We start from the raw sequence: 23,187 nt of genomic DNA, 5'->3' as shown, positions 1-23,187 counted from the left end.
AAATGCCCAAATTGTCATGTATCTGCTTCTTCCCCAGAGATTGGCCTGGGGACTTTGTCCTACTTTAAGGCTCCTGGGACCATAGTTATTAAGCTCTGGGGTGGACAGTAGGGTAGGTGGAAATCCTTGCGCTTGTTCTATCCCATCTTCATATCCTTCATGAGCCCCATTTAGCATCCTCATCTACAAAATGTCAGGGTGATGTGGCACAGTGATTGGTAATGTCCCCTTCAACTGGAAGATGCAAGACACCTGGCTCTGCTGTCTGGCCATTGATGTCATCCTTTTGATGTCCTTTCCACTTCTTTCTTGCCTCTTGCCTCATGCATTGAGGATGTGGTTTCCTCAGCCCCGTCATTTGTTTAGATTAAGGATACGGGAAGGGACACATGTTGCCGACATGGAACGGATGGAGCTTTCTAGACTTGGGGTACAGTGGTAAATCTCAGTAGCCCGTAGGGTATGGCATGTCAAGTCACCTCAGGGAGAGGCCTGGGAGAGCTGGCCTAGGATGTCTTTTCTTCCCAGAAGTACATGACATCAGATATCAGAGGTGGCCTTCAAGAACAAGGCTCAGGTTTATCCACAGAAGGACCGTGGTTGAGGATGCCAGCGATGAATGTCACCTGTTCACTGCTTTCACAAGCAAGCACACAGTGTGACTTCCACGCGCTCTGTAGTGAGTGCTGGCTACCGCTACTTCCTAACACAGTTCCACTGTCCCCTTGGCTGGCGTTTCCTTCTCTGCGCCAGCTTGCAGTGTCTCAGTCATTTTTCTGAGACAATACAAAAATTTCTCAGTCTGGGTAATTAAAAACATAAATATGTATATGATTATGTATGCTATAGTCTTATCAGGAAGCTGAGGCAGAAAGATCTTGCAAACCCAGGCATTTGAGAACAACAAATAGTTACCTGGGAGGCTGAAACAGGAGGCCCCAAGTTCAAGACTACCATGGGCACTCTAGTGAGACCCTATCTCAAAGTTTTAAACAAAAAGGGGCTGGTGATAGAGTATAGAGTGCGCCTATAGTGTAAGGCCCTGAATGCAAGTCCCAGCATCACGGAGAAAAATGGATAGGGGCCGTAGATATAGCTACTGCCGGGTTGAGTGGTGGCCTAGCATGTGCAAGACCCAAGGCTCAAACTCTAGCACAAAAAGAAAAAGAGAGAAAGGCTTAAAGATTATGGCACTGGAGAGTTGGGCAGTGGTTAAGAGCACTTGTTGCTCCTACAGGGGACCTGGGTTCAGTTTCCAGCACCTACATAGTAGCTCACATCTGTAACCCTAATCCCAGTGGGTGTGACACCCTCTTCTGGCTTCTGCAGGCACCAGCCATGCACACACTGCACATACACAAATGCAGGCAAAATATTCACACACACATAAAATAAATAAAAAACTAATGAAAGAAAAGAACAGATGCTCGAGTGGCTCACAATCTGAGAACATGGCTGCCGTATCTATTCAACATCTGTGGCGCCTCCTTCCAGCATTAAAGCATGAAGAAGGATGTCACCACACAGAGAGCAAGCTCAGACCAGGCAGCCTTCCTCTCCTTGTAGGCCACTAATGCCGTCAAGTGGGCTCACCTTCATGACTTTGCTTAATTACCTTCCAAAGGTCCCAGCTCTAAATAACCATCAACCCATGAACACAGTGGAACAGCTGAGTCCCAGCATGGACCACGCTCTTAAGGCTGTCCCTGCCTCCTCCGTGAGATCCTCCTGAGCCTCCACCCTCCTAGGGCTCAAAGTGTACTAGCCTTTCTCAAGATCCTCTGTATGCTGCTCCAGGACACACCTGTTTTCAGATTGTTCCTGAGGAGCTTCTGGGCCCTGGAGTTGCTGTGTGGACTGAGGGAGATTGTCCTGCAGATTTTTAAGCTACAGATGTATCTGCCGATCTCAGCTTTTGCCTTATTAAAGGCAGACTTGGTTCTACCCAATTCTCACACACCAGCAAATACTGATTTACTGGTGTCTCCCTTTGATAAAGATGGTAGTTGAGCTGCAGGTTCAATGGTAGAGCGCATGCCTAGCGTGCTTGAATGTGGGATTCCATCCCCAGCACTAGAAAGAGACAGAGAAGAGAGGGAGGGAAGCAGTGCAGGGGGGTCAGACAGGCAGCCTGGCACACATAGTCTCTAGACAGGTTCATGTGTCCCCAACAGATGAGGAAACTGATCAGAGAAGCCAAGGCACCTGCTCAGTCACCAACACGTCAGTACTTCAAACTTCAACCTGGTCCCCAGCTCTGGCTGCCAGTGTGGACAGCTTTTCTCACCCCAAGGCCAGACCACACCTCCCCTGAGCCTGGCTGGTGACCCCGCTCAGGCCCTCCCTTCCCATGTCTCTCCAGGACCAGGCAGCTAAGAACAAGGCCCTGCAGAGCATGGCTGCTATGTCGTCCGCCCAGATCGTCTCGGCCACAGCCTTCCACAGTAAAATGGCTCTTGCCCGGGGCCCTGGCTACCCAGCAATCTCGGGGGTAAGTGGGGCAGCCCAGAGCAAGAGACCAACACAGCTTTTCCTCATCCCTTGTCTTCTGCAGAGCAGAACAATGGCCAGTCTCAATTCCTGTCTTCTGAGTCCCTTCCAGGGCCCATTCTAAAAGCAGAGCTTCGCCAGTGGTAGAGCCTCCGTTTAGTCTTTAGCAGTAAGACAGCAGATCTTCCAAGCCAGGCAAGAGGCTGCTCTCATGAGCTGCCCGGTGAGGATTGGCTTAATTTATAGCCGAGGAAGCAGAAGGATGGGAACTGAATCCCAAGGCTTTGACGTAGCACAACAGTGTCCTCAATACCCACCTTCATCCTGGTCTCCTGCTCTGCTTCCCAGGAGTGCCCGGTTCACGTGGAGAACTGATGTCTAGGGACAAATCCATGGTCAGATGTCAACTTTGTCAGCCTAACAACCAGTTTCTGAGCTAGGTCCGACGCACTGCCACACTTTTAGAATGTTCCAGAAATGGTCCTTCTTTCCAAGCTTGCCATACAGCCTGGGTAGCTTTTTAAGATGCACCACTTGCACTGTCCTCACAGATGGGGAAGGGAGTATGTCCTGAATTCCACAGGTCTTTCCGTTATCATATTCATAGAGAGCCTTAGAGAGTGTTAGCTGTGATGTTAAATAGAGGGGACATAAATGTTTGTGTAGACACCTTGATTAAATCATTCTTTTTTTTTTTATTGATTTGTTTTTTTTTTTTTCGAGACAGGATTTCTCTGTATAGCCCTGACTGTCCTGGAACTCACTGTAGACCAGGCTGGCCTCGAACTCAGAAATCTGCCTGCCTCTGCCTCCCAAGTGCTGGGATTGATTACAGGAGTGTTGCTAACACCGCCCTGTTTGATTAAATCATTCTTTTTGGCATTCGAGATGAGAACACACCTTGAGAGCAAGCCAAGCACGCGCTCTGCCGCTGAGCACCTGAGTAGACTTCTTGGCTCTAGGGCCTTAGAGCCAAACAGGTCTAGAGGCCTTACATTGCTAAAGAGCCCTGTGACTCCTGAGGGGAGGGAGACAGTGCCTGGTCAGCAGGCCTGGCTTTCCCCATGGAACTTAGAGGGACACACCTAGGCATGGCTGCTGCCTGGTTAGCATCAGCCCGTTCGACAGAGGCATCGCGTGTCTTCCACCCAATGCTGGAGCGACCTTCCTTCCGCCTTTTCCGCCTGGAGGCCTGCATGATGGTCTCCCCCTCGCAGATTCTCCCTCACTCCTTGTGGGCTCCGGCCCCATGCGCAACACAGCCGTGCTGAGTCTGTACTTTTTTTTTTTTTTGCCCCCACAGTTTTGGCAAGGAGCTTTGCCAGGCCAACCGGGAACATCCCATGAGTGAGTATGGTTTGCTTTCTTACCCTTGACTCCTTGAACTGATTTTGAACCCAGGACTTCAGGAAACAGAGCCTGGCTAGGGGAGATGGGGCAGGGGGACGGCTGCAGGTTGAGATCAGCCTACTCTGGAGAGCTTTGCTCTCAGACATCACTTGCTTAATCTGTAACGGCCATACTCAGAGTGCCATTTACTGAAGTGCTTGTCTCTACAGGGTGTCGTGGAGCTACATCTTGATACCCAAAGAGGCATCGGGTTGGGCCGAGAGAGGATGTGATGTGGATTGTCTCAACAGAGACATTGAGCCTATAACTCAGACACAAAGCCTGGGGGAAGTGGCAGGGGAGGGTGCTGAAAACCAACGTCTTCTAAGGCCCAAGGCCACCAATGGCCAAGCCACCAGGGCTGCTCTACAGCTCGTCCCCGAGCCTGATGCCGCCTCTCTCCTTCCTCCCGCAGTGTGAAACCTTTCTCTCAAAACGCCTACACTGTCCAGCCTCCGCTGCCTTTGCCAGGTAGGTGGATGGTGCACGACCCCCTTTATGCGTCACACCCTCTGCCTCCCGCCTCAGGTCCCAGGCCCCCAGCACTCCGGGGCCTGTTCTTGTCACTGCTAGACATCATGCTGTCACCTGTTCAGATCATACATCCCACTGGCTACACCACGGTTCTTGCCTCTGGTCAGCACACGGCAGCCATGCCTCGGGTGCCGCGTGGTGTTCTGGGGTGACACCAAATGCCTTACTTGCCCGTTGTGCTCAGGGCTGGCTGGGACACAGGTTTGGAAGGAAGTGCTTATGTGCCCAGGCCGCTCTTGTAGGGTACGGGTGCTGCTGGCTCTTCAGGCGTTCCCCTCAGCGTGCTACCTGCCGCTTCTCACGAGGGAGCTGGGGGGGGGGGGGCACTGGTTTCCAAGCACAGGAGATCCTGATGCCTGGAGAGCACTACTGAGCATTGACACCTAAGGAGCTTGCTGGTTTGGGCCCTCCCCGAGGCTTCAGCTCTGACCTTCTCTCAGGAGGCTTCCTCAGCCCTTTCCACACTGCAGTCCTGTCCAGGGTTTTCAACCTTCCTTGGAGAGCAACCAGCTCTGCCATTCTGGTTGTGGTCCTCAGGCTTTCCTGGTGCTCCCGGTGCCTGCTCCCTGCTTCCTTCACCCACATCCAGAGCATCTGAGTTGGGTCCAGTCCTCGTGTCCCTGTCGTCTTTTCTGATCTCTTCCCTCTGTCCATGCTGACGCAGTCTACACTCAGATCCACCTACTTCTTTCCAGGATTACTGTAGTGTCCACCTCACAGGCTCCCTGTGATTCCCAAAGCATCTCTCCCGCCTTGCTATTTCCAGCCTTAAGATGCTTCCAGGCCACATGGTTCCTCAACGGTGAGCTCTGAGTTCTGCAGTCGATCTGCTGGGCTCCTGAGACTTAGCTTACAGTGTTCTCTGCTCTACATCTGGGCTGTGTCTAGACTGCTCCCATTGGACCATGGATCCTCTCACCTGCCCCCATCCAGGTTAGGTGACCACTGTTTGCCCAGCCAGGCTTCTGCAGACCTCTGTCTAGCAGGGGTGTTCTTCACTGCTATTTCTGTTTGTCCTGGGACAGCAGTGTCTGCGGATCCTTGGGGGTTCCTGTCTCCCTTCCTTTTGTTTACCCTGGGCTGTGTCCACTGCTTCTTTCCAGGGTGCTAGAGGTCTCCAGGCTCCCAGAAGGAGAACCTGGGTCCTGAGGACCTTGCCTCCTCTGTGTCTCCCTCTGTCCCATCCTTTCTCCACAATGAAGAAGGAATGAAAAACTGCCCAGCTCAGGGCCAGCAGGGAGCTTGTCCAGATTTCCATCTCCATCCAAACCACAGTCCCTTCTTAAGTGGAATAAGGGATACCCTGGAACCGTTATGAGTGACCACGACCTGGGAACACAGATTTAGGTTACCCCTGATTCCACGTTCCTACGAGGAAATGGGTTCACGGGGGTTCTTTATTTTTAGTGCACAAAGAAAGTCATGAATCAAGACAACTTTAAAATACACTGGTGGATACACCAGGGAGTCAGGTATGACAAGATACTGGGAGCTCTTCTACAGGTCTCAGATGCTCTGTGCTGACGCTCTTAGCTCTTGGAATGGCAGAAACCAGTGTTCTGCTAAGCTAATAGCTTCTGAGAGGTTTCTATTTATTGTCACGTGGCGTTAGTTCAGATACAGAGGGAAGGAATGCGTGATCCTGAAGACTACAGCTAGCCTAGTAATTAAATTAGCCTCTGAGATCAATTCCCGATCTTTCCACAGCACTGACATTCCAGCCGGCCCGTCAGTCTCTGAAGACACAGAAACTCCTTCCAGGAGGTGGTTTTTTTTTTTTTTTTTTTTTTTTTTTTTTTTTTTTTTTTTTGTTCCCAGCCAGACATAGCTGCTTTTCAGGGATATTTTCGGTCCACGGTGCTTGCTCCAGACATGGTTCCATCCCTAGTATTACCAGGAAAAGAAAACTGCAAAGCTGACCGACCGACTGTTTCTCAGCCCAGCTTAACTCAGCCAGTGGCTCTCCTTGACTTGGGGATAGAATCCATCCTGTTCTCCAGCATCCCTGGCTGACAGGGACCGGCCCGTATTTCCCACTGCCAATCCAGAAAGGTCTCCCTTAAAGGGTGGCTTTCCAGATTCAGCCAGCTGGCTCCCAGCGCCCACACACTTGCCTTTGTTGAGTCCCAGCTTGGCGTACCCCACCCCACCCCCACCCATCTAGCCCTCATCCTTCTTCCCTCCCCTCTCTCTCTTTCAGCTCTGTAGACCAGGCTGGCCTTGAACTCACAGCGTTCTGCCTGCCTCAGCCTCCTGAGTGCTGGGGTTAAAGGTGTGTGCCATCACTGCCCTGCCTACTTAATACCTTCTTTAGGCCTCACCTTCCTGATTGGCCTCAGAGGCACCAAGAAGTCTTCTGTGGTGCTGGGGGTGCACCCACCTACCTCATCAGCACTAGCCTAGGTCTGTGCTCATTCCTTTGTTATAGTTGGCATTCTATGGGTTTGAGGCAACTGTGAGCGCTTCAGGAAACTTCCTGCTTCCAGGGCCTCTGACTTGGTGTGCTGTTTGATTCAGCTGGCTCTCTTCCTACCTTGATTAGAAATTACCCCAGGGCGAGAATTCTTTCCAGGCAACCGGTGCTGTTGAGAATCCATCGGCCTTGATCATGGGCCTGTGCGGAAGCTTGGGACCACTGAGCTGGATCGCGCCCAGGCTCTGCCCTGCCACTGGGCACACCTTCAGTGCTTTCGCCAAGTTCTTACTGATGACATGAACGGGGAGGACAAGGAGGGCTGAGTTCCACGTGTCTGTCTCTCTCTCCCGTCCTCGTGTAGGGTTCGAGTCTCCTGCAGGGCCCACCCCGTCGCCCTCTGCACCGCCGGCCCCTCCGTGGCAAGGCCGCAGCATAGCGAGCTCCAAGCTCTGGATGTTGGAGTTCTCCGCTTTCCTGGAGCGCCAGCAAGACCCCGACACAGTGAGTCCTCCCTTGTCTGTCTGGCTGTCAAACTCCAAGGGAGGCCATCTTAATCTCAGAGGTTCTTTCACCGTTGTAGGGCCCTGGTCTTGCAGGTCTTGTAAGTCCCCAATCCCACAGGCCTTGCCCTCAAAGAAAGGCCCTGAATCCTGCAGCTTCTGTCTCCATGCTATATGCCACTGTCGATGGAAGCCCTACCCACAAAGTAGGTGCCCTAATACCCACCCTGTGAAGTGGGCTCCCAACCCTGGCAGCCCGGTCCCCACAGAAGACCTCACCTTGTACTCTCCCCGCCTCCTCGGGCTTCCTTTCCTTTCTTCCCCTTCTCCCCCAGGTCTTAATAGATTCCTTGTTGTTCTCCCCTCAACTGCCTTGTGCGTTGTCATCTCTCCCTCCCCTCCTTTATTCTTTCCCTTGCTTTGCGTTTATCTCCCACCTCAAGCCTTCCTGGCTTCTGTTCTCCCTTTCTGTTCTCTCAGGCTTCCCCCTGTCTCTTATTTCTCTTCTTATTCTAGTGTCCTTTCCTCCTAACCCTGCCCCTGTCCCCCTCCTCACCGCCCCCCCATCCACTCCTTAGCTCTGAGAGGCACTCAGGAAACTAGGCTGACTCGAGTGTGGAGTCCATATCATATGAGACAACGGCAGGTTACCACTGACCCAGCCATATAACAGGAAGTGCTGGGGAACCCCTAACCCTTGCCTCCTGTCTTAGTTAGGGTTCACTGCTGTGAGCAGACACCATGACCAAGGCAGCCCTTGTAAAGACAACATTGATTTGGGGCTGGCTCACAGGTTCAGAAGTTCAGTCCATTATCATCAAGGTGGAGCATGGCGGCCACCATCCAGGTGGGCGTGGTGCAGGAGGAGCTGAGAGTTCTACATCTTCATCTGAAGGCTGGCTTCCAGGCAACTAGGATGAGGGTCTTAAAGCCCACACCCACAGTGACACACCTGCTCCAACAGGGCCACACCTTCTAATAGGATCACTCCCTGGGCCGAGCATTTACAAACCGCCACATCCCCCTTTTTCTGAATGAGGGAACTGAGGCCTGCTCAGATAGGTAAAGTTATTTGCCTCAGATTGTAAGTACAGTAGGCAGTGGGCTGTCTCTCTACCCCACCCTTTGGGCATCACTCTCAGATGGATTGTTCTTCCGTCCACAGTACAACAAGCACCTGTTCGTGCACATCAGCCAGTCAAACCCAAGCTACAGTGACCCCTACCTCGAAACCGTGGACATCCGCCAGATCTATGACAAGTTCCCGGAGAAGAAGGGAGGGCTCAAGGAGCTCTTTGACCGGGGGCCCTCGGATGCCTTCTTCCTTGTGAAGTTCTGGGTAAGCCCTGGGCCTCTCTTCCCTTCGTTCAGTGCCTTGAGACGGTGAGGAGAGTGGAAAAGAGAGGGCACGGTGGTGTGTAGGAGGCAAGGGAGTGGGGTGGGGTCAGGAGGGAGCACACACAGGAGGCCACTGCTCTGGAAGCTGGGCATCAGAATGTAGTGGGGAGGGGCTGGAGAGATGGCTCAGTGGGTAAGAACACTGTTCTTCCAAAGGTCATGAGTTCAAATCCTAGCACCCACATGGTGGCTCGCAACCATCCGAAAAGAGAAAAGAGATCTATGCTCTCTTCTGGTGTCTGCCTGAAGACAGTTACAGTATACTCACATATAACAAATAAATAAATCTTAAAAAAAAAAAAAAAGAATGTAGCAGCAGGGAGGTCATAATGCTGTACAGATGAAAGGTTTTTGTTTCTTTCCTTTCTTCCTCATTCTGTTTCCATGCCAGGGATAGATAGCACTGCCTCTAGCATATTAAGGTATGTTTCCTAAATCCTGCCCGAGCTCAAGAGGCTCTTTAATGTTGGTGGCTGTGGCAAGTTCCTGGTCAGGAACTGGGGGCTAAGGGGGCAGTGGTCCTGGGGAAAGACTGAGAGGTGACGCGGGGCCGGGAGGAGAGTCCGCATGGGGCTGTTGGTTCTGGGCCTCATGCTGGTCCCAACCTGCTTCTCCAGGGCTCATCTGTGAATCTTTCTGGGCTTGGCAGAGCTGGGAAAAGAGGAGTGTGTCTTAAAATGTCCCTTAGTGCAGCCCAGGCCACCCATAAGGAAATGCTCATGTCTGTCTTAAGCAGTCCTGTCCACAGGCTTGGCCTCTGCCGCTCGCCCCATCCCTCTGTGGGTGTTGGGTCCCTAGAGTCAGTCCACAAGATGCTCTTCTCTGAGATCAGGAGTCACAGAACTGCCCACAGCGTTCTTCCAGGGCCTAGAACACACAGAAGGGATATAAGGGACACCAGGACGATGGCTAGTAAGGGCAGGAAGTCCTCCAGGCACCTGACTGAACTTCAGATATGGAATTTTTCCCGTATCTGACATTGGCCCTGGGATCCGGTGCTGACTCTTCCTGCTCCCTGAGTCTGCCACAGAGGACCACCCAGGTGCTTCCTTAGACCTATCTAGTTTGCAGTGCTGCAGTACCCTCTATTTAGTTGCTTGTTTTTGTAGATTTTGTGGCACTGGGGTTGGAGCCCAGGATGTTAGCCCTGGTGGACAAGTGTTCTACCTTTGAGTCACACCCCAGCCCTGCCGGCTGGCTCCTCTTTCTACTTCCGCCCCAGCTTAATTTGCTCCAGAGCCTCTTGGTAATCTGGGAGTCTCTCGTCTTAGAAAGAACATGTTGACAGTGAAGGTGTATGCAGTATCCCGGGTGGCCTTCCGTCCCTGCCTAGGGACGCCCAGCCCAGCCTCTCCACCGCTAAGCCAGCTCCTGGCTTTCTGCAGAAGGCTCCGGGGCTGGGTTAGAGACCCAAGGCCTTGCCTTGACAGTGTGTGGGTTTTTTTTTTTTTTTTTTTTTTTTGCCCTGTGATTGCAGAAATATCTGGTTCTCCAAGCAGGTTGGTGCCTGGATCTGGATCTGAGATAGGTAGGATCTGCTAGGCAGAGAGGAGGAAGGCTGTTTCCTTCCTAGCAGTTTCTATTCAGTTCAGGATGAATAGAAATAGGAGAAAGGAGCGGGGAGGTTTGGAGAAAGGTCCATGAGGCAGAATAATAGAAAATGGAGCAGTTAAGGTGATGGTCCTAGATGGTCCTTAAATTAAATTCTAGGGCTTAGTTAATATGGATGGAAAATAGGCAGTGTGTGTGTGTGTGTGTGTGTGTGTGTGTGTGTGTGAGAGAGAGAGAAAGATCAACTCGGGGATATATATATATATATATATATATATATATATATATATATATATATATAAAACGCTTGCTCTACTACTGTGCTACATAGCACTCCATTGATCTTCTTAAATAAGCTTGTTTATAGTTATTGATTCCAAGAATCTTTAATAAGTAAGGAAAAGCATCCGATCCTTGTGCCGATTCCTTCCTAAGTCCCAGAGTGGTAAATTATGATCTTTCTTTAATTTTTATATCCTATGTTAGTAAACATTTATACTGCTGGATCTTGATGTCGTAACTAAGACATTCTAGGTTTATTTTAGTAGAGAATAAAAATGTGTTTCCATCACTTTCCATCACCCCAGTCTACTCCCATGGAGCAAAAGCCACACAACGTTTGCATTTTGTTTGACAATGCACACTGGTCACCAAAGAGCTGAAGACAATATTATGACTGCATTCCCTTTATTATGCACCTTTTTTCCCTATATGTAAATGGATTTGTTTTTTTTTTTAACTGGGCATTTTAAATGAAGTTATTCTTAAAATTTTACAGATAGCTCCATGAGAACCACCATATAAAACCGACCCAGCTTCCTGGGGCCCGGGATTGCAAGTATGCACCCCCCCCCCACCACGCCCCCAAGTACAACAGCCATTTGTCAGCGCACTGCTCCGCTGTCTTCTGATGCGCATGCCTGGGGCCCGGCTCGCCATCCCGCTGCGCTCCGCATAGGGGATTTTATGATCTGCTTTGCTCCTCTCTGGAAGTTTTGATACCTCCTCCGTTTCTGTTTTCAACTTCATATTGACGACCTTTGGCCATATCTCGTCTTTCTTCCCATCTTTGGCTCTATACTTGGTAGGCACCTTTTAGTGATAAGATTAGACTCTTCCTATTTGCGGACATTTAAGTGTGTTATTTCTTGGAAAATTTCTCTCATTTGTTTTGCTGAATCCCTAATGCTACCCCGCTCCCTGGCTTTATTCTCTTTGCTTTTTTCTCTTTTGCGAGGTAGTAGGGGAGTTGAAACTGAGTCTCACTGCATGGTCTAGGCTAACTGTCCTCAAACTTGTAGTGATTCTCCTGTCTCAGCCTCCCAAGTGTCAGGATGATGGGTGTGAGTCACCAATGTGTTTGTGTGTTGACTGTCTCTTGTCCTGGAGATCACTAAGCAGGCTAGGCCAAAGCCCCAAGGCCCTCTCTCCTCCCACCTCCTACACCCCCTCCCCCCCTCTGGGATTGCAAGTGTGGCCCTGAGCCTGGCTTTTCTTTGTGGATTCTGGGGGCTGAATCTCGGCTCTCATTCTTGCAAGGTAAGCCCCTCAATTACCATTTTTATATTTTTCCAGTTTATTTGCTTGGTCTCTTTTCTTAGAGACTTGCTTCCTTTGCCTTCTAATTTGGATTAGTTTAGTGTTATATCTGAGTGGATATTGTGCAAAGCCCAAAGCGTCAGTGCATAAAGCAGTAGTTTTTCATTCATGAAAAAACTACTAGGCTAGACCCTGCAGGGATGGTCTGACTACTCTGTAATAGCCTGGTAGCCTGAGTCCTTTCTCCTGGCCATCCCCAGTGTGTGACTTCTGTCCTCAAGGTCATGGACACTGGAATTCCAACCATTATCTCCACATTGCGACATTAGGAAAGAATCCTATGTAGCTCCCCGTGGGTCCTTTCTACCAGGTGTAATTATTTGTGTGGCTGCATCTTGCTCTGAAATGGGAACTTGGCAGCTTTGTGTGGGTTTCGGTAAACGGGTAGCCTCCAGTTTCTCCTGTGTTTAGGGGGAGTCCTGGGCTCCCCTCCAGAGTGTGTTAACTGGTGGTTCTCTCAGCACTGGTACAGCTGCCCCTCTGATGTGATTGGAGCTGGAAGGGAGACCCAGCTGGACCCAAATGTGTTTATCAGTACGATACCCTGAAAGACAAGGCATATTTAGGGTCCTTCTCGTTAGCGCTCTCTCTCTCTCTCTCTCTCTCTCTCTCTCTCTCTCTATATATATATATATATATATATATATACATATACACATATATACATATATATATAACACATGTATGTTTATATACACACATATACACACATGTATATATATACACAGACATGCATATATATAAAACACATATATGTATATACACACACATATATACACACACACGTGTGTGTGTATATGTATGTATGTACTGAGTTCTGGGTATAGGGTCCCAGGGCCTGCACAAAGCATGCCAGGTAAGCCCTGTACATCCTGGTGCACTTGGTGGCAGTAGTTTTTATCTACAGACACCTTTCAAATAAGGCTCATCTTAGAATTCCTACTTCACAAACAATGGAAATGGACACATTGTGCCGACAAGGGCTTCGGTCTGAGGCTTCCTTGGCTGGGTTTCTGTTGTGGCCTTTCTCACTGTATTCAGGGAAGACTGAAAGATCACAGGAGCACTCACGTTATGAGGTCACTTGGATTCTCATTTGTGACTTTTGTCACATCTCCAAAGGTGGATCTGGTTGCTAATCTCGTCTTCAGAGGAGAAACGGTAGCATGGTCAGGATAAACAGTTTTACCAGACTTAACCCAGCCTGTTGTAGGACTAGAACCAGATTGTAGAGCTCAACAGTGTGGCTCCAAGGTCAGGCGACATGACTTCCCAAACAGAATGCACAGTTTTGGTGCTCATCCTGGTCCTGGGAGAAAGTTCTGGATTGTTTGAAAGGCTCCGAGGGATGCGGGTTGGTACCAGAGAAGAGGTCGGACTTTGCTGTGACCATACAGGCCGAGATGGGAGCAATCAGGCCATTTGATTTTCTAGATCTTAGCCTTCCTCCCAGGAAATGTTGGCACAGTCTTCCAGGTGGTGCACTAGAGCCTCTCTCTATTACCCTGTTGGGCCCCATCTACTCCTTTGCCTTCCCCTAGGGGACAGAGGAAGAGACCTGATGGAAGAAGTGGGTGTGGGGAAGCTTGATTGTGCAGGTCCCACAGATTTGCTTGGCCAGGGCTGTATAAAAAGCCTACATGGCCACTGCCATGGTGAGTCTCGGACCTGGGGCAGGACAGACTGCAGGAACATGGTGGCTATAAGAGGGCCCTCACCCCGTGGCAGGCCGCTGACTTTTGGGCCTAATGGTTCCTATGAGATTCAGTCACTCCTCTTGAAAGCTGCATCTTAAGAGTAAGTCTTGGCTTCCGTGCCTCTGTTTCTCCTTAAAGGTTAGCAGTTATTCTCGTGGGCTTCTTTCTGGGAGCTAAGATGAGAGCTTATCGTCAACCTGAGAGCTGCCTCCTTAGGGAAGGTGTGAGGAGGTCAGAAGGGAAGGCTGGAGGCCAGCACACTGTCCCCATGTGGGAAGGGCTCAAAGGCAGAAAAATATAGTGAGGAACATTTGCTAATAGTGAGATCAGGACAGTCACTGGCAGTCCCCTGCCCCTTGCCTACGCGCTCCTCCTATCACTGCTGTGGTCTTGGATGGGCACACACACACACACACACACACACACAAACATAAACACACACTCACACACACACACACAAACACATACACGCTCACACAAACACACACACTCACACACACTCACACAAACACACACTCACTCACATGTGTGCACACACACTCACACACTCACATAAACACACACACTCACACACACGCGTGCGCGCACACACACACAAACACTCACACTCACACATGCACACACACTCACACACACGCGTGCGCGCACACACACACAAACACACACACTCACACATGCACACACACTCACACAAACACACACTCACATGTGTGCACACACACTCATACACACACTCACACACACACACACACTCACATGTGTGCACACACACACTCACACACACTCACATAAACACACACTCACACATGCGCGCGCACACACATACAAACACACACACTCACACATGCACACACACACATGTACACACACACACTCAGACACACACACACACACACACACACACACACACACGAAGGAAACCTGTCCAGACAAGAAAGTGTCGCCTGTCTTCCACCCGCCTTCCTCCCCTGCCTTTGTTAGCTCAGTCTGCTTGCCTGCTGCTGCAGAGCTGATGAGAACCCGCCCAGAGGAGCAGGGCCCACTTTGATTTCCCTGAGTCCATGCAGCAGCTGCCTCCTTCTCCTGAGAGTTGCTACTCACACTGAAGGGCTGTGGTGGTCGTCCTGCAGCAAGCCTGGGCTTATCCCCAGTGCAAATGGCCGCAGGGGATGGGGTGGAGCTGTAAAGGCCCAGTTCTGAGAGGATGCCCACTGGAGTGAGGGCTGGAAAATGGAATCCCCCATGCCCCAGAACCAGTTGAAAACTACCAGAGGCTGCCTGTCCTTGTCAGGGGAAGGCATGCTGTTCGCCTGGCACACTGGGTGGAGCCAGGACAATTCCCTGGGCCGTTCCATCACCCTTTCCACAGCTCCCTCTGGGCCTGACATTCCTCCCAGACACATGGCAGTCAAGGCTGTCTGCTCATCTGTCAGTCACCGGATCCCTCACACCTGTTGCAGGCCCGGCCCAGGAGCTGCCCGCCCTCACGGAACAGCTATGAATAGGGTGCATGGAGCTGGTAGTGTGTTCCGAAGGCTGGTCACTGAGAGGAACAGCTGTCCCGGGCTACAGCTGCAGGGTGAGGTGGTGGTGGAGCCGGGCGGATCCTGGAGCCCAAGGACTAGCTGGGGTACCTTGAAAGGGGTCTTCTGGCATTGGCCACCACCTTGAAGATCAGGGTGACACTGAACCCTCTCTATCTCACTAATCCTGCATTGTTCTCCATTAAAAATTCTTTTATAATACATAAATATTCTGTAGCCCTTTCCTGCTCCATAGTCCCCAGAAATGCTGGGCTATGGCTGGATATTCATTTGTAAATGCATAGGTGTTTTGAAAGGATCCTGCAGTAGGAGGTGACTGAAGAATTAAACTGTATTTGAGATGGAGGGCTCAAGTTGGGGTCTAGAACTCAGGGGTAAAGTATATACCCCTATACGCCATATATATAATATGCACACACACATATATGTATTTGTAAATGTGTGTGTGTATATATGTATGTGTGTATAGATATATGTATAAGTACACATATATGTAATATATATGTATTATATGGAGGGACCTTACTTCTGTCACAGCGCCACCCAGAGTTGAGAGGTATAATAGCTACATGACAGCCTTTATTGAAAGGCCTGGTGCGCATGCACTGAGTAAGTTTTGTAGAGGACAGAGTTCTTGCTTCCACAGACCTTCTCCTGGACAAGTCACATGAGCATGGGGTGCAGAGAGAGGGGCAGGCTGCCTTCGTGCGTGGTCTGAGAAGCTCTTCCGTATTGGGTCTTCCCAGCATGGTGCTTGGGGATGCTTTATAAGAGCTGCATCTACTGACATATCTTATTTAATACTTAATTTGCTTATATAAGAAAATAAACTGGGCACTGTGGTTCATGCCTTTAATCTCTGAGTTTGAGGCCAGCCTGGTCTACAGAGTGAGTTCCAGGACAACCAAGGATACACAGAGAAGCCTTGTCTTGAACAAAACAAACAACCAACGAGCCAGAGCCCTTGTTTTCATGATTGGATTGCTAAGGGTAAAATTATGAATAAAAGAGAGCTGATGTCACTAGAGGCAAGGGCAGAGACAGATGAATCTCTGAGTTCAAGGCCAGCCTGGTTTATAGAGTGAGTCAGGGCAGCCAGGACTATACAGAGAAACCCTGTCTCAAAATCAAAAAGAATAAAGAGGGCCAGTGATATGGCTAAGTGGGAAAAGGTGCTTGCCGTTAAGCCTAATGACTTGAGTTCAACTCCTAGAACACACATATTTGAAGGAGAAAATTGACTCAGGCAGGTTGTCCTCTGACTTACACATGCACACAGTACAACAACAACACACGCATAGTCCACACACATCATCATGAGTCCACAAGTATCATCGAAAGATAAGAAATGAGGTGAATACCTGTAATCCTCCTACTCAGGGGGCTGAAGTCAAAGGAATGAAGGCTGAGGTCAGCCTGGGCTACACAGCGAGATCTTGGTTCAGGCAAAGACGCCGTGAGGGTCTGGTGTGGCTAATGAGGGTAACACTGGTCAGTCCTGTGACCGTGCATCTGTCATCTGAGTATTGTTACCATATCTCTGGCCTCAGGACCTTTCCAGGCTGTCGGGACTCATGACAGTGTTTTGTTTTCTTGTTGATGCGTGATCAACCTTTCTGCTCTGTTCTAGTCACAGCACTAAGCTCACACATTGTCTCTCAACGTTTTTAGGCCGGCAAACTGGGTCTCCTGGGATGCTCATATGACTTAGAGAACGTGGCAGAGAGCCTGGGTTCAGGTCTCTGCACACTTCATTTGTCCGCAAGACCTTGAGCCATGGCCAACCCACATCCTCCAGGACTCACGGGTTGCTCTCTTCCTGCCTTGTTCACACCGGGCAGCTGCTCCCTTCCCTGCAGGACTATGGTGGACACTGGGTGGGGAGTCCCAAGCCATCCTGGGAATGGGGAGTGTTTAGTAAAGGGGACTGTTTGTTTCAGAGGCTAAACATCGGCTTGGATGCTGCTGTAATTGTTTGCGTTTTCTTCCTCCTAATGAATGGTTAAACCATACATTGCGCAGAGACATTCCAAAAAAGTATCTCTCCGTTCTGTTCCATAATTGCTTTTCTCATTCAGCAAGTTCCGTTCATCCATGGTGGTGAAGGCTAGCCCTTCTCAGCAGTGTGCCTGTGCCTCTGTGTGTGTGTGTGTGTATAATATGTCTTCCACGCTATCTTAATTACAGCATAATTAACGCTCCCTTGCCAGTTTACACAAAGATTTTGCCGTAGAAAGGAGGCACCAAAGGAGAAAAACTGGTCCTTGAGTGTCACCTAGTGGCGTAAGACTGTTTGTCACTTGCACCCAACTCCTACCCAGACCTTCCTGGGTTCTGCACAGGAGTTGTTCTCAGAATGTGCACGGAGGATTGGCAGTTCACAGCCTGTACTGTGGTCCATGTGGCAGTTCCCTCGTGTTGTGTGGTAGGTGAAGAAGTCTCTCATAAGAGTCATCCTTTTCCTGAGCAGTGGTGGTAACCTGCCTTTAATCCTAGCGCTTGAAAGGCCTTTGTCTCCAGAACAAAATCCAGGACAGCCAGGGCTACACGGAGAAACTCCATCTCAAACAAACAAACAAACAAACAAACAACCCTGAATCTTTGTTTTCATGACTGTATTGCTTAAGGTAAAATTAAGGAATGAAAGAGAATTGGTGTTGCCGGGCAGCGTTAGTGTACACCTTTAATCTTGGCACTTAGGAGGCAGGCTGGTCTACAGGGTGAGTTCTAGGGCAGCAAGACCTACTGAGCAAGACCTTGTCTTGGGAAAACAAGAACAAAACAGACAAAGAATCAGCCTTCTGTATGTCATTTGTAGGAAAATGGGTGGAGGTAGAAATCATCATGTCAAACAAAATCAGGCCAACCCAGCCAGGCAAACACATACACACACACACACACACACACACACACACACACACACACACACACTTTCTCTCTCTCTCTCACACACTATACATATACATGTACATATGCACACATATATACATACACATATATATGAATGTTTAAAATAACTCCTTAATTAAAGTACAGAAGAATGTGTCAGTGAGATAGATGACTTGGTATACACCTCTGCCTCCAAGCCTACTGATTTACACGGTGGAAGGAAAGAACTGATACCCAAAAGTTGTCCTTTGGCTTCCACAGGCTTCCTCTGGCCTGGGTGTACTCATACGCATAAAGTAAACAAGTAATTTTTTTAAAAACCCACCCTGGAGCAAAAGAACCCCCTCCTAAAACTAAGGAGCTGAAGGGGTGTCCTGGAAATGTTTACCAAGTTCAGCCACATAGGTGCTCAGAGGACAGAGTCCGTGGGAACCCATCTGTCTCTTGAGTTAGCAGCAGAACTTGCCACTCATTATCTATGTGTTTGCTGAATGCAGAAGGTGCAGGGTCATCAGGTTGGAGAAACAAGTCTGTGGGGCCACACAGTGTGTGGAGGAGAGTCTCTGATATGTGACGAAAGAGTAGCTTGCAGTAGAAGCCTGGGGACATTGAAAGTGCTGGGGATGTGGGATGTATCCCAAAGGAAGCTCAGGTACCCAGGAGAGCCAGCTCCTAGGAGGGGACACAACTGCAAATGGCAGAACCATGGGCGCTGCAATGGCCAAGCTCTTGCACCTCAGATATCACCTTAAACCCTGGGTATCAGATACGGAGCTGTAGAATCTCACGCTTGCTAAGTCGCCGCCTTTTTCTCTTTTGAAGGTTTTATGGATGTGTCCCTGTGTACATGTGAGCGCGTGTGTGCAGGTGCCCATGGAGGCCAGAGGAGCAGGAGAGGGTGTGGTGCTGGGCGCTGAGCTCAGGTTCTCTGTAAGAGCGGCAAGTTCGCTTATCCATTGAATCTTCCTCTTTCCAGCACCGAGTTTCTTCTGGCTGTTTTCTCTTGCTTTCTATTTGTCTACTCAGCTTTATGATGAGTGAGTGGGAACTGTGCGGTTTTCCTTCTGATGGTGTAAGGTTTATAGCTCTGTGTGGTTTCCTTCCTGATTTTGCAGGGTTCATAGCTCAGATTACCTCAGAAGAGACTATACTCTGGACACTTCTGATTACATGTGGTTGTATTTAGAGATGGACATGACCCTTTCTGGGCCAGGGACATGTTTTGAATCTGTGGCTCCAACAGATTTGCGTCTGGAATGCTCAGTCCTCAGCCTGTCGCTCTATTCTGAAGGCTATGGAGCCTTTAAGAGGTGTGGCCTTGCCGCTGGAAATAAGACTCTGGGGGCAAGTCCTTGACGGTTCTACCTACGCCTGGTGGGCTTGTGACCCTGGCTTCCTGTCCCATGGCTTGTGAACAGCCACCGTCTCATGTTTCAGCACCAGATGGAATCATTCAGCCATGCGTTTCCTGCTACGAGGGACTGAGACAGGATAGATAGGATCCTCTCCTCTCTTAGGCTGTCTGTGGTATTTAGTCACAGCAATCCTAAAGTAATTATTACAATAACCAACCAAGAATTAATTCACATGCATATGGACAGCTATGAATTTATTTCTCATTGTTTTGGAAACAAACCAGAAAGACTAGCACTGAGCCAGGATATGTGGGTAGCAGAGGCTTTCCTATGCCTGGCATGTACTGATTTTTTTCTTTCTTTTTTCTTTCTTTCTTCTTTCTTTTTTCTTCTCTCTCTCTGGTTCTTTCAGGCCAAAGGCTCTCTCTGAGGTGTACCCAAGTCCTGCCCCCATTTTTTTTTCTGTAGTTGAAAAGCCCATTCATGAAATTTTTATTCCACTTAGACAAACTTTAATTCATGTGTTCTTAACAATTGTGCTTGGTTTGTTCATGAAAGTTTCATAAGACATTAAAACAAAGCTATCATCTCAAGTTATTTCCATGTTAGTTATTTTTTTTTTTTACAGCACATACATGTCAAGCAAGTATCAAAAAAGAATCACAAAAGCCAAAAACAAAAAGCTAAAAAAGAAAAAAAAAAGCTAAACACATGGAATTTTGTTTATAGCTGTGCTTTGTTCACAGTTTGTGTTTCCACATGGAGCGATTCATTTCTGTGGCATCTTCACTTTTACGTTTGTTCTTAGATTGCCTAAAACATTTAAATACAGAAAAAATATGTAGCAAAAATAACGAAATCAAGTAGCAGGTAACTTTACAAATAATGGAATGTGAACTGTTTCTTCCCTTAGAGTAAATTGGGTCACAACTTTGTCTAGGGACCACTGGTAAAGGGTGTGTCCGTGGAGACACATGATCTCAATGTACATCCATCCACTAGATGTTTGTGCCATAGTCTGACAAGTACCCCAAACCTGAAAGCACCCACAGACGCTACACTCCAATTATAGCACAAAACCAATAGGTAGGCGGTTTTCTCTGCTTAGATGTGGAAGCAGTTTTAACACTGGCCCTTCTGAAGCCGCAATGTACTAAGAGTGCTGTGCTAAACATACACAACTCCTGCAAAAACTCCACACCCCCATATTGGCCGCTTCAAGGTGAAAATGAGTACGTCCTTAAAGTCAATTGGATATATCTCAGGCTAATCTAGAACTCAGTCTTTCGGCCTCAGTTTACTCAGCTGTCCCTGCCCCGTTCTTTCAAAGTCCTGTTCTCTGGTCCAAGACGCGTACTAGGAACCCTAGGGACACACCTGCAAACAACCATACCTTCCCCTGTCTCCGGCAGGCAGACCTCAATACCAGCATCGAGGACGAGGGCAGTGCCTTCTATGGGGTCTCCAGCCAGTACGAGAGCCCAGAGAACATGATTATTACCTGCTCTACTAAGGTCTGCTCATTTGGCAAGCAAGTGGTGGAGAAAGTTGAGGTAGGAGGCTACCTGGTGGGTGTAGGGCGGAGGGGCGGTTTGTATGCCTTCTCCCGGGGGCTGGATTGCTAAGGGCGGCCCTGGGCAGAGGTGGACTCCATGTTGTGTCCACGGCCTTTAAGAGCATAGTTTGGGTTGGGCATGAGGCATCCTGTTATGGATTTAATTGCCTGTCCCGCTCCTCGGAGCCCTGGCTGAATCTTCTGGCTGGGATCCCTTTCAAGCCTTCCTTGGAAGCACCTCACATCTTCTAGAGCAGGGCCAAAGCACAGGCTAGCCCAAGGATTTCTCCCTAATCCCTCTGTGCCTTTGATAGCAGGGGCACAGGGCTAGGAGAGGCCGTCCCCAGTCTTGCAGCTCTCTAGAGGCAGAGGCAGGTGAGGTGGGTATTCAGAGAGTTTGCTTCTCACTGTTTATTCCCTGAGTGCTGGAAACTTGCGGAGTCCCTTTGATCCGGTTTGGGGCTTTGCACGAGCCTGGGTGTGCTAGGCAAGTACTCTACCATTGATAATAACCTCCGTCAGTCCTGATTCCTCCTCCCCCCCACCTCCCTCCTTTCTTTCTCCCTCCCACCTTCCTTTCCTTTATCTTTCCTTCCTGGCTTTCTTCCCTCCTCCTTTTCCCTCCTTTCTTCCCTTTCTTCCCACCCTTCCCTCATTTTCTCCTTCCCTTCCTCCCTCCATCTTCTCTTCCTCCCCTCCCTCCCTCCTTCCTTTCCTCCTTCTTTCCTTCCCTCCATCCCTCTCTCCCTTCATCCTTCCCTTCTTCCTACCTCCCTTTCTCCTTCCCTCCTTCCTTCCCTTCTTTCTCTCCTTTCCTCCCCCTCCCTCCCTCCCTCCCTCCCCCTCTCTCTCTTTCTTCTTTCCCTTCTTCCTTGAGATAGACTTTAGATGCCCTTGCCCCAGAAGCACAGAGCTTATTTTTCAGTTGTGGAGCGCCCCAGAGAAGGGCAGAATTTTCTGCTTCTCCTCGGGGGCAGGCACCCTGGTGGTGACCTGTGTTGATCTCTGTGCACCTCCCCCACCCCAACTTCCTGTTGGATGTTTGGGGTTGTTAACACCCCCCCCCCCCCACACACACACACCCTACCACACATCTCTAAGGAAGTATCAGTTTGTCCCCACCGTCCACCGGTTCTGATAGCTGTGACGTTCGGATCCTATTGTGTAGTGACAAATGGCACCAAAGCCTCCACCCCAGCATCCCTGTGGCCCTAAGTCTATGACCCTGTCTGTGCAGTGCTTAACACTGTGCATGGTGTCAGTCTGGTCACCTCTTGGCTCACGGGGACCTGAACTCATGGTCTGCTCCACGTGGGGTTGACAGCCACCTCACGTCAAACAGCTAGGTGCTATGAGACGGGACCTTTGCTTTGGGGTCCCAGTCCTAGAATCACCAAGAAGCTTTCCTCAATACGTGTTAGCACCAGGGAGGCTCACTCACGTAACTGCTCTCCGTCCAGTAGTAGCGCTGGGCGTGTACGAGCGTGTTGTGTTTTATTTCCTTTGGTGCTAATGATGGATGCCCGAGCTCACAGTGGCTAAGCATCTGTTCTGCCCCGGCAAAGGCAGTTTTTACAAAGCTCCTTTAGCTATTTACCATCATTAAAGGTAGCGAGGTTTTGAGATGCCCGTGGCTCTATCCAGTCCTCATCCCACATGGCCTCCCTCTGGCTCCTAGGCCAGCAGCAGCCACCACCAAGGTTCAGGCAGATGGCAGATCCATCTCGAAGGCGCTGGTACTTTACTTTCCCCACCTCAGCCTCATGCAGTGCCTGCTCACTTGCCCTATCTCCTTGCTGCCACTTCTGCTGCTTCCAGGTCTCCTGGAAGTGTCTGCCTGTCTTGTCAGTGACAAAAGGGAGAGGCCTGGCTTCATGTCCAGGAACCTCAGAGGATGACTCCTCCTGGGACATCTGCCTCTCTGTCCCAGCAGTGGTGATTGGATTTTGGTACATCCCTGCTGAATTGGGCTTGGGCTGGAGGTCAAGGGATTCTAAGCGTCTGTTGTCCCTGCGGTTCTACAGACGGAGTATGCGCGCTATGAGAATGGCCACTATTTGTACCGCATCCACCGGTCCCCTCTCTGTGAGTACATGATCAACTTTATCCACAAGCTGAAGCACTTGCCTGAGAAGTACATGATGAACAGCGTGCTGGAGAACTTCACCATCCTGCAGGTAGGGCATGGGGCAGATGCCCAGGGTCTAGTGCATCAGTGGGTGGCGCCAATGGCTTCCCTACCCAGGGCTTTGACCCTCGCTGCCTTCTCC

General features: G+C 49.7%; 1 protein-coding gene across 1 annotated transcript in view; it reads left to right on the top strand.

The window, feature by feature from the left end:
• The window catches only part of Tead4 (TEA domain transcription factor 4), an 82,199-nt gene that overhangs the window by 56,542 nt on the left and 2,470 nt on the right, over nucleotides 1–23,187 (top strand). The window contains exons 6-12 of the mRNA XM_052172911.1: nucleotides 2,363–2,491; nucleotides 3,794–3,837; nucleotides 4,295–4,350; nucleotides 7,191–7,330; nucleotides 8,495–8,668; nucleotides 20,775–20,915; nucleotides 22,942–23,094. Coding sequence (XP_052028871.1) covers nucleotides 2,363–2,491; nucleotides 3,794–3,837; nucleotides 4,295–4,350; nucleotides 7,191–7,330; nucleotides 8,495–8,668; nucleotides 20,775–20,915; nucleotides 22,942–23,094 — 837 coding nt within the window. The remainder of the gene's footprint in view (nucleotides 1–2,362; nucleotides 2,492–3,793; nucleotides 3,838–4,294; nucleotides 4,351–7,190; nucleotides 7,331–8,494; nucleotides 8,669–20,774; nucleotides 20,916–22,941; nucleotides 23,095–23,187) is intronic.

This window comes from Apodemus sylvaticus, chromosome 2 (genome assembly GCF_947179515.1).
Source record: "Apodemus sylvaticus chromosome 2, mApoSyl1.1, whole genome shotgun sequence".
Lineage (NCBI taxonomy): Eukaryota > Metazoa > Chordata > Mammalia > Rodentia > Muridae > Apodemus > Apodemus sylvaticus.
This window is presented reverse-complemented; position numbering and strand designations above follow the sequence as displayed.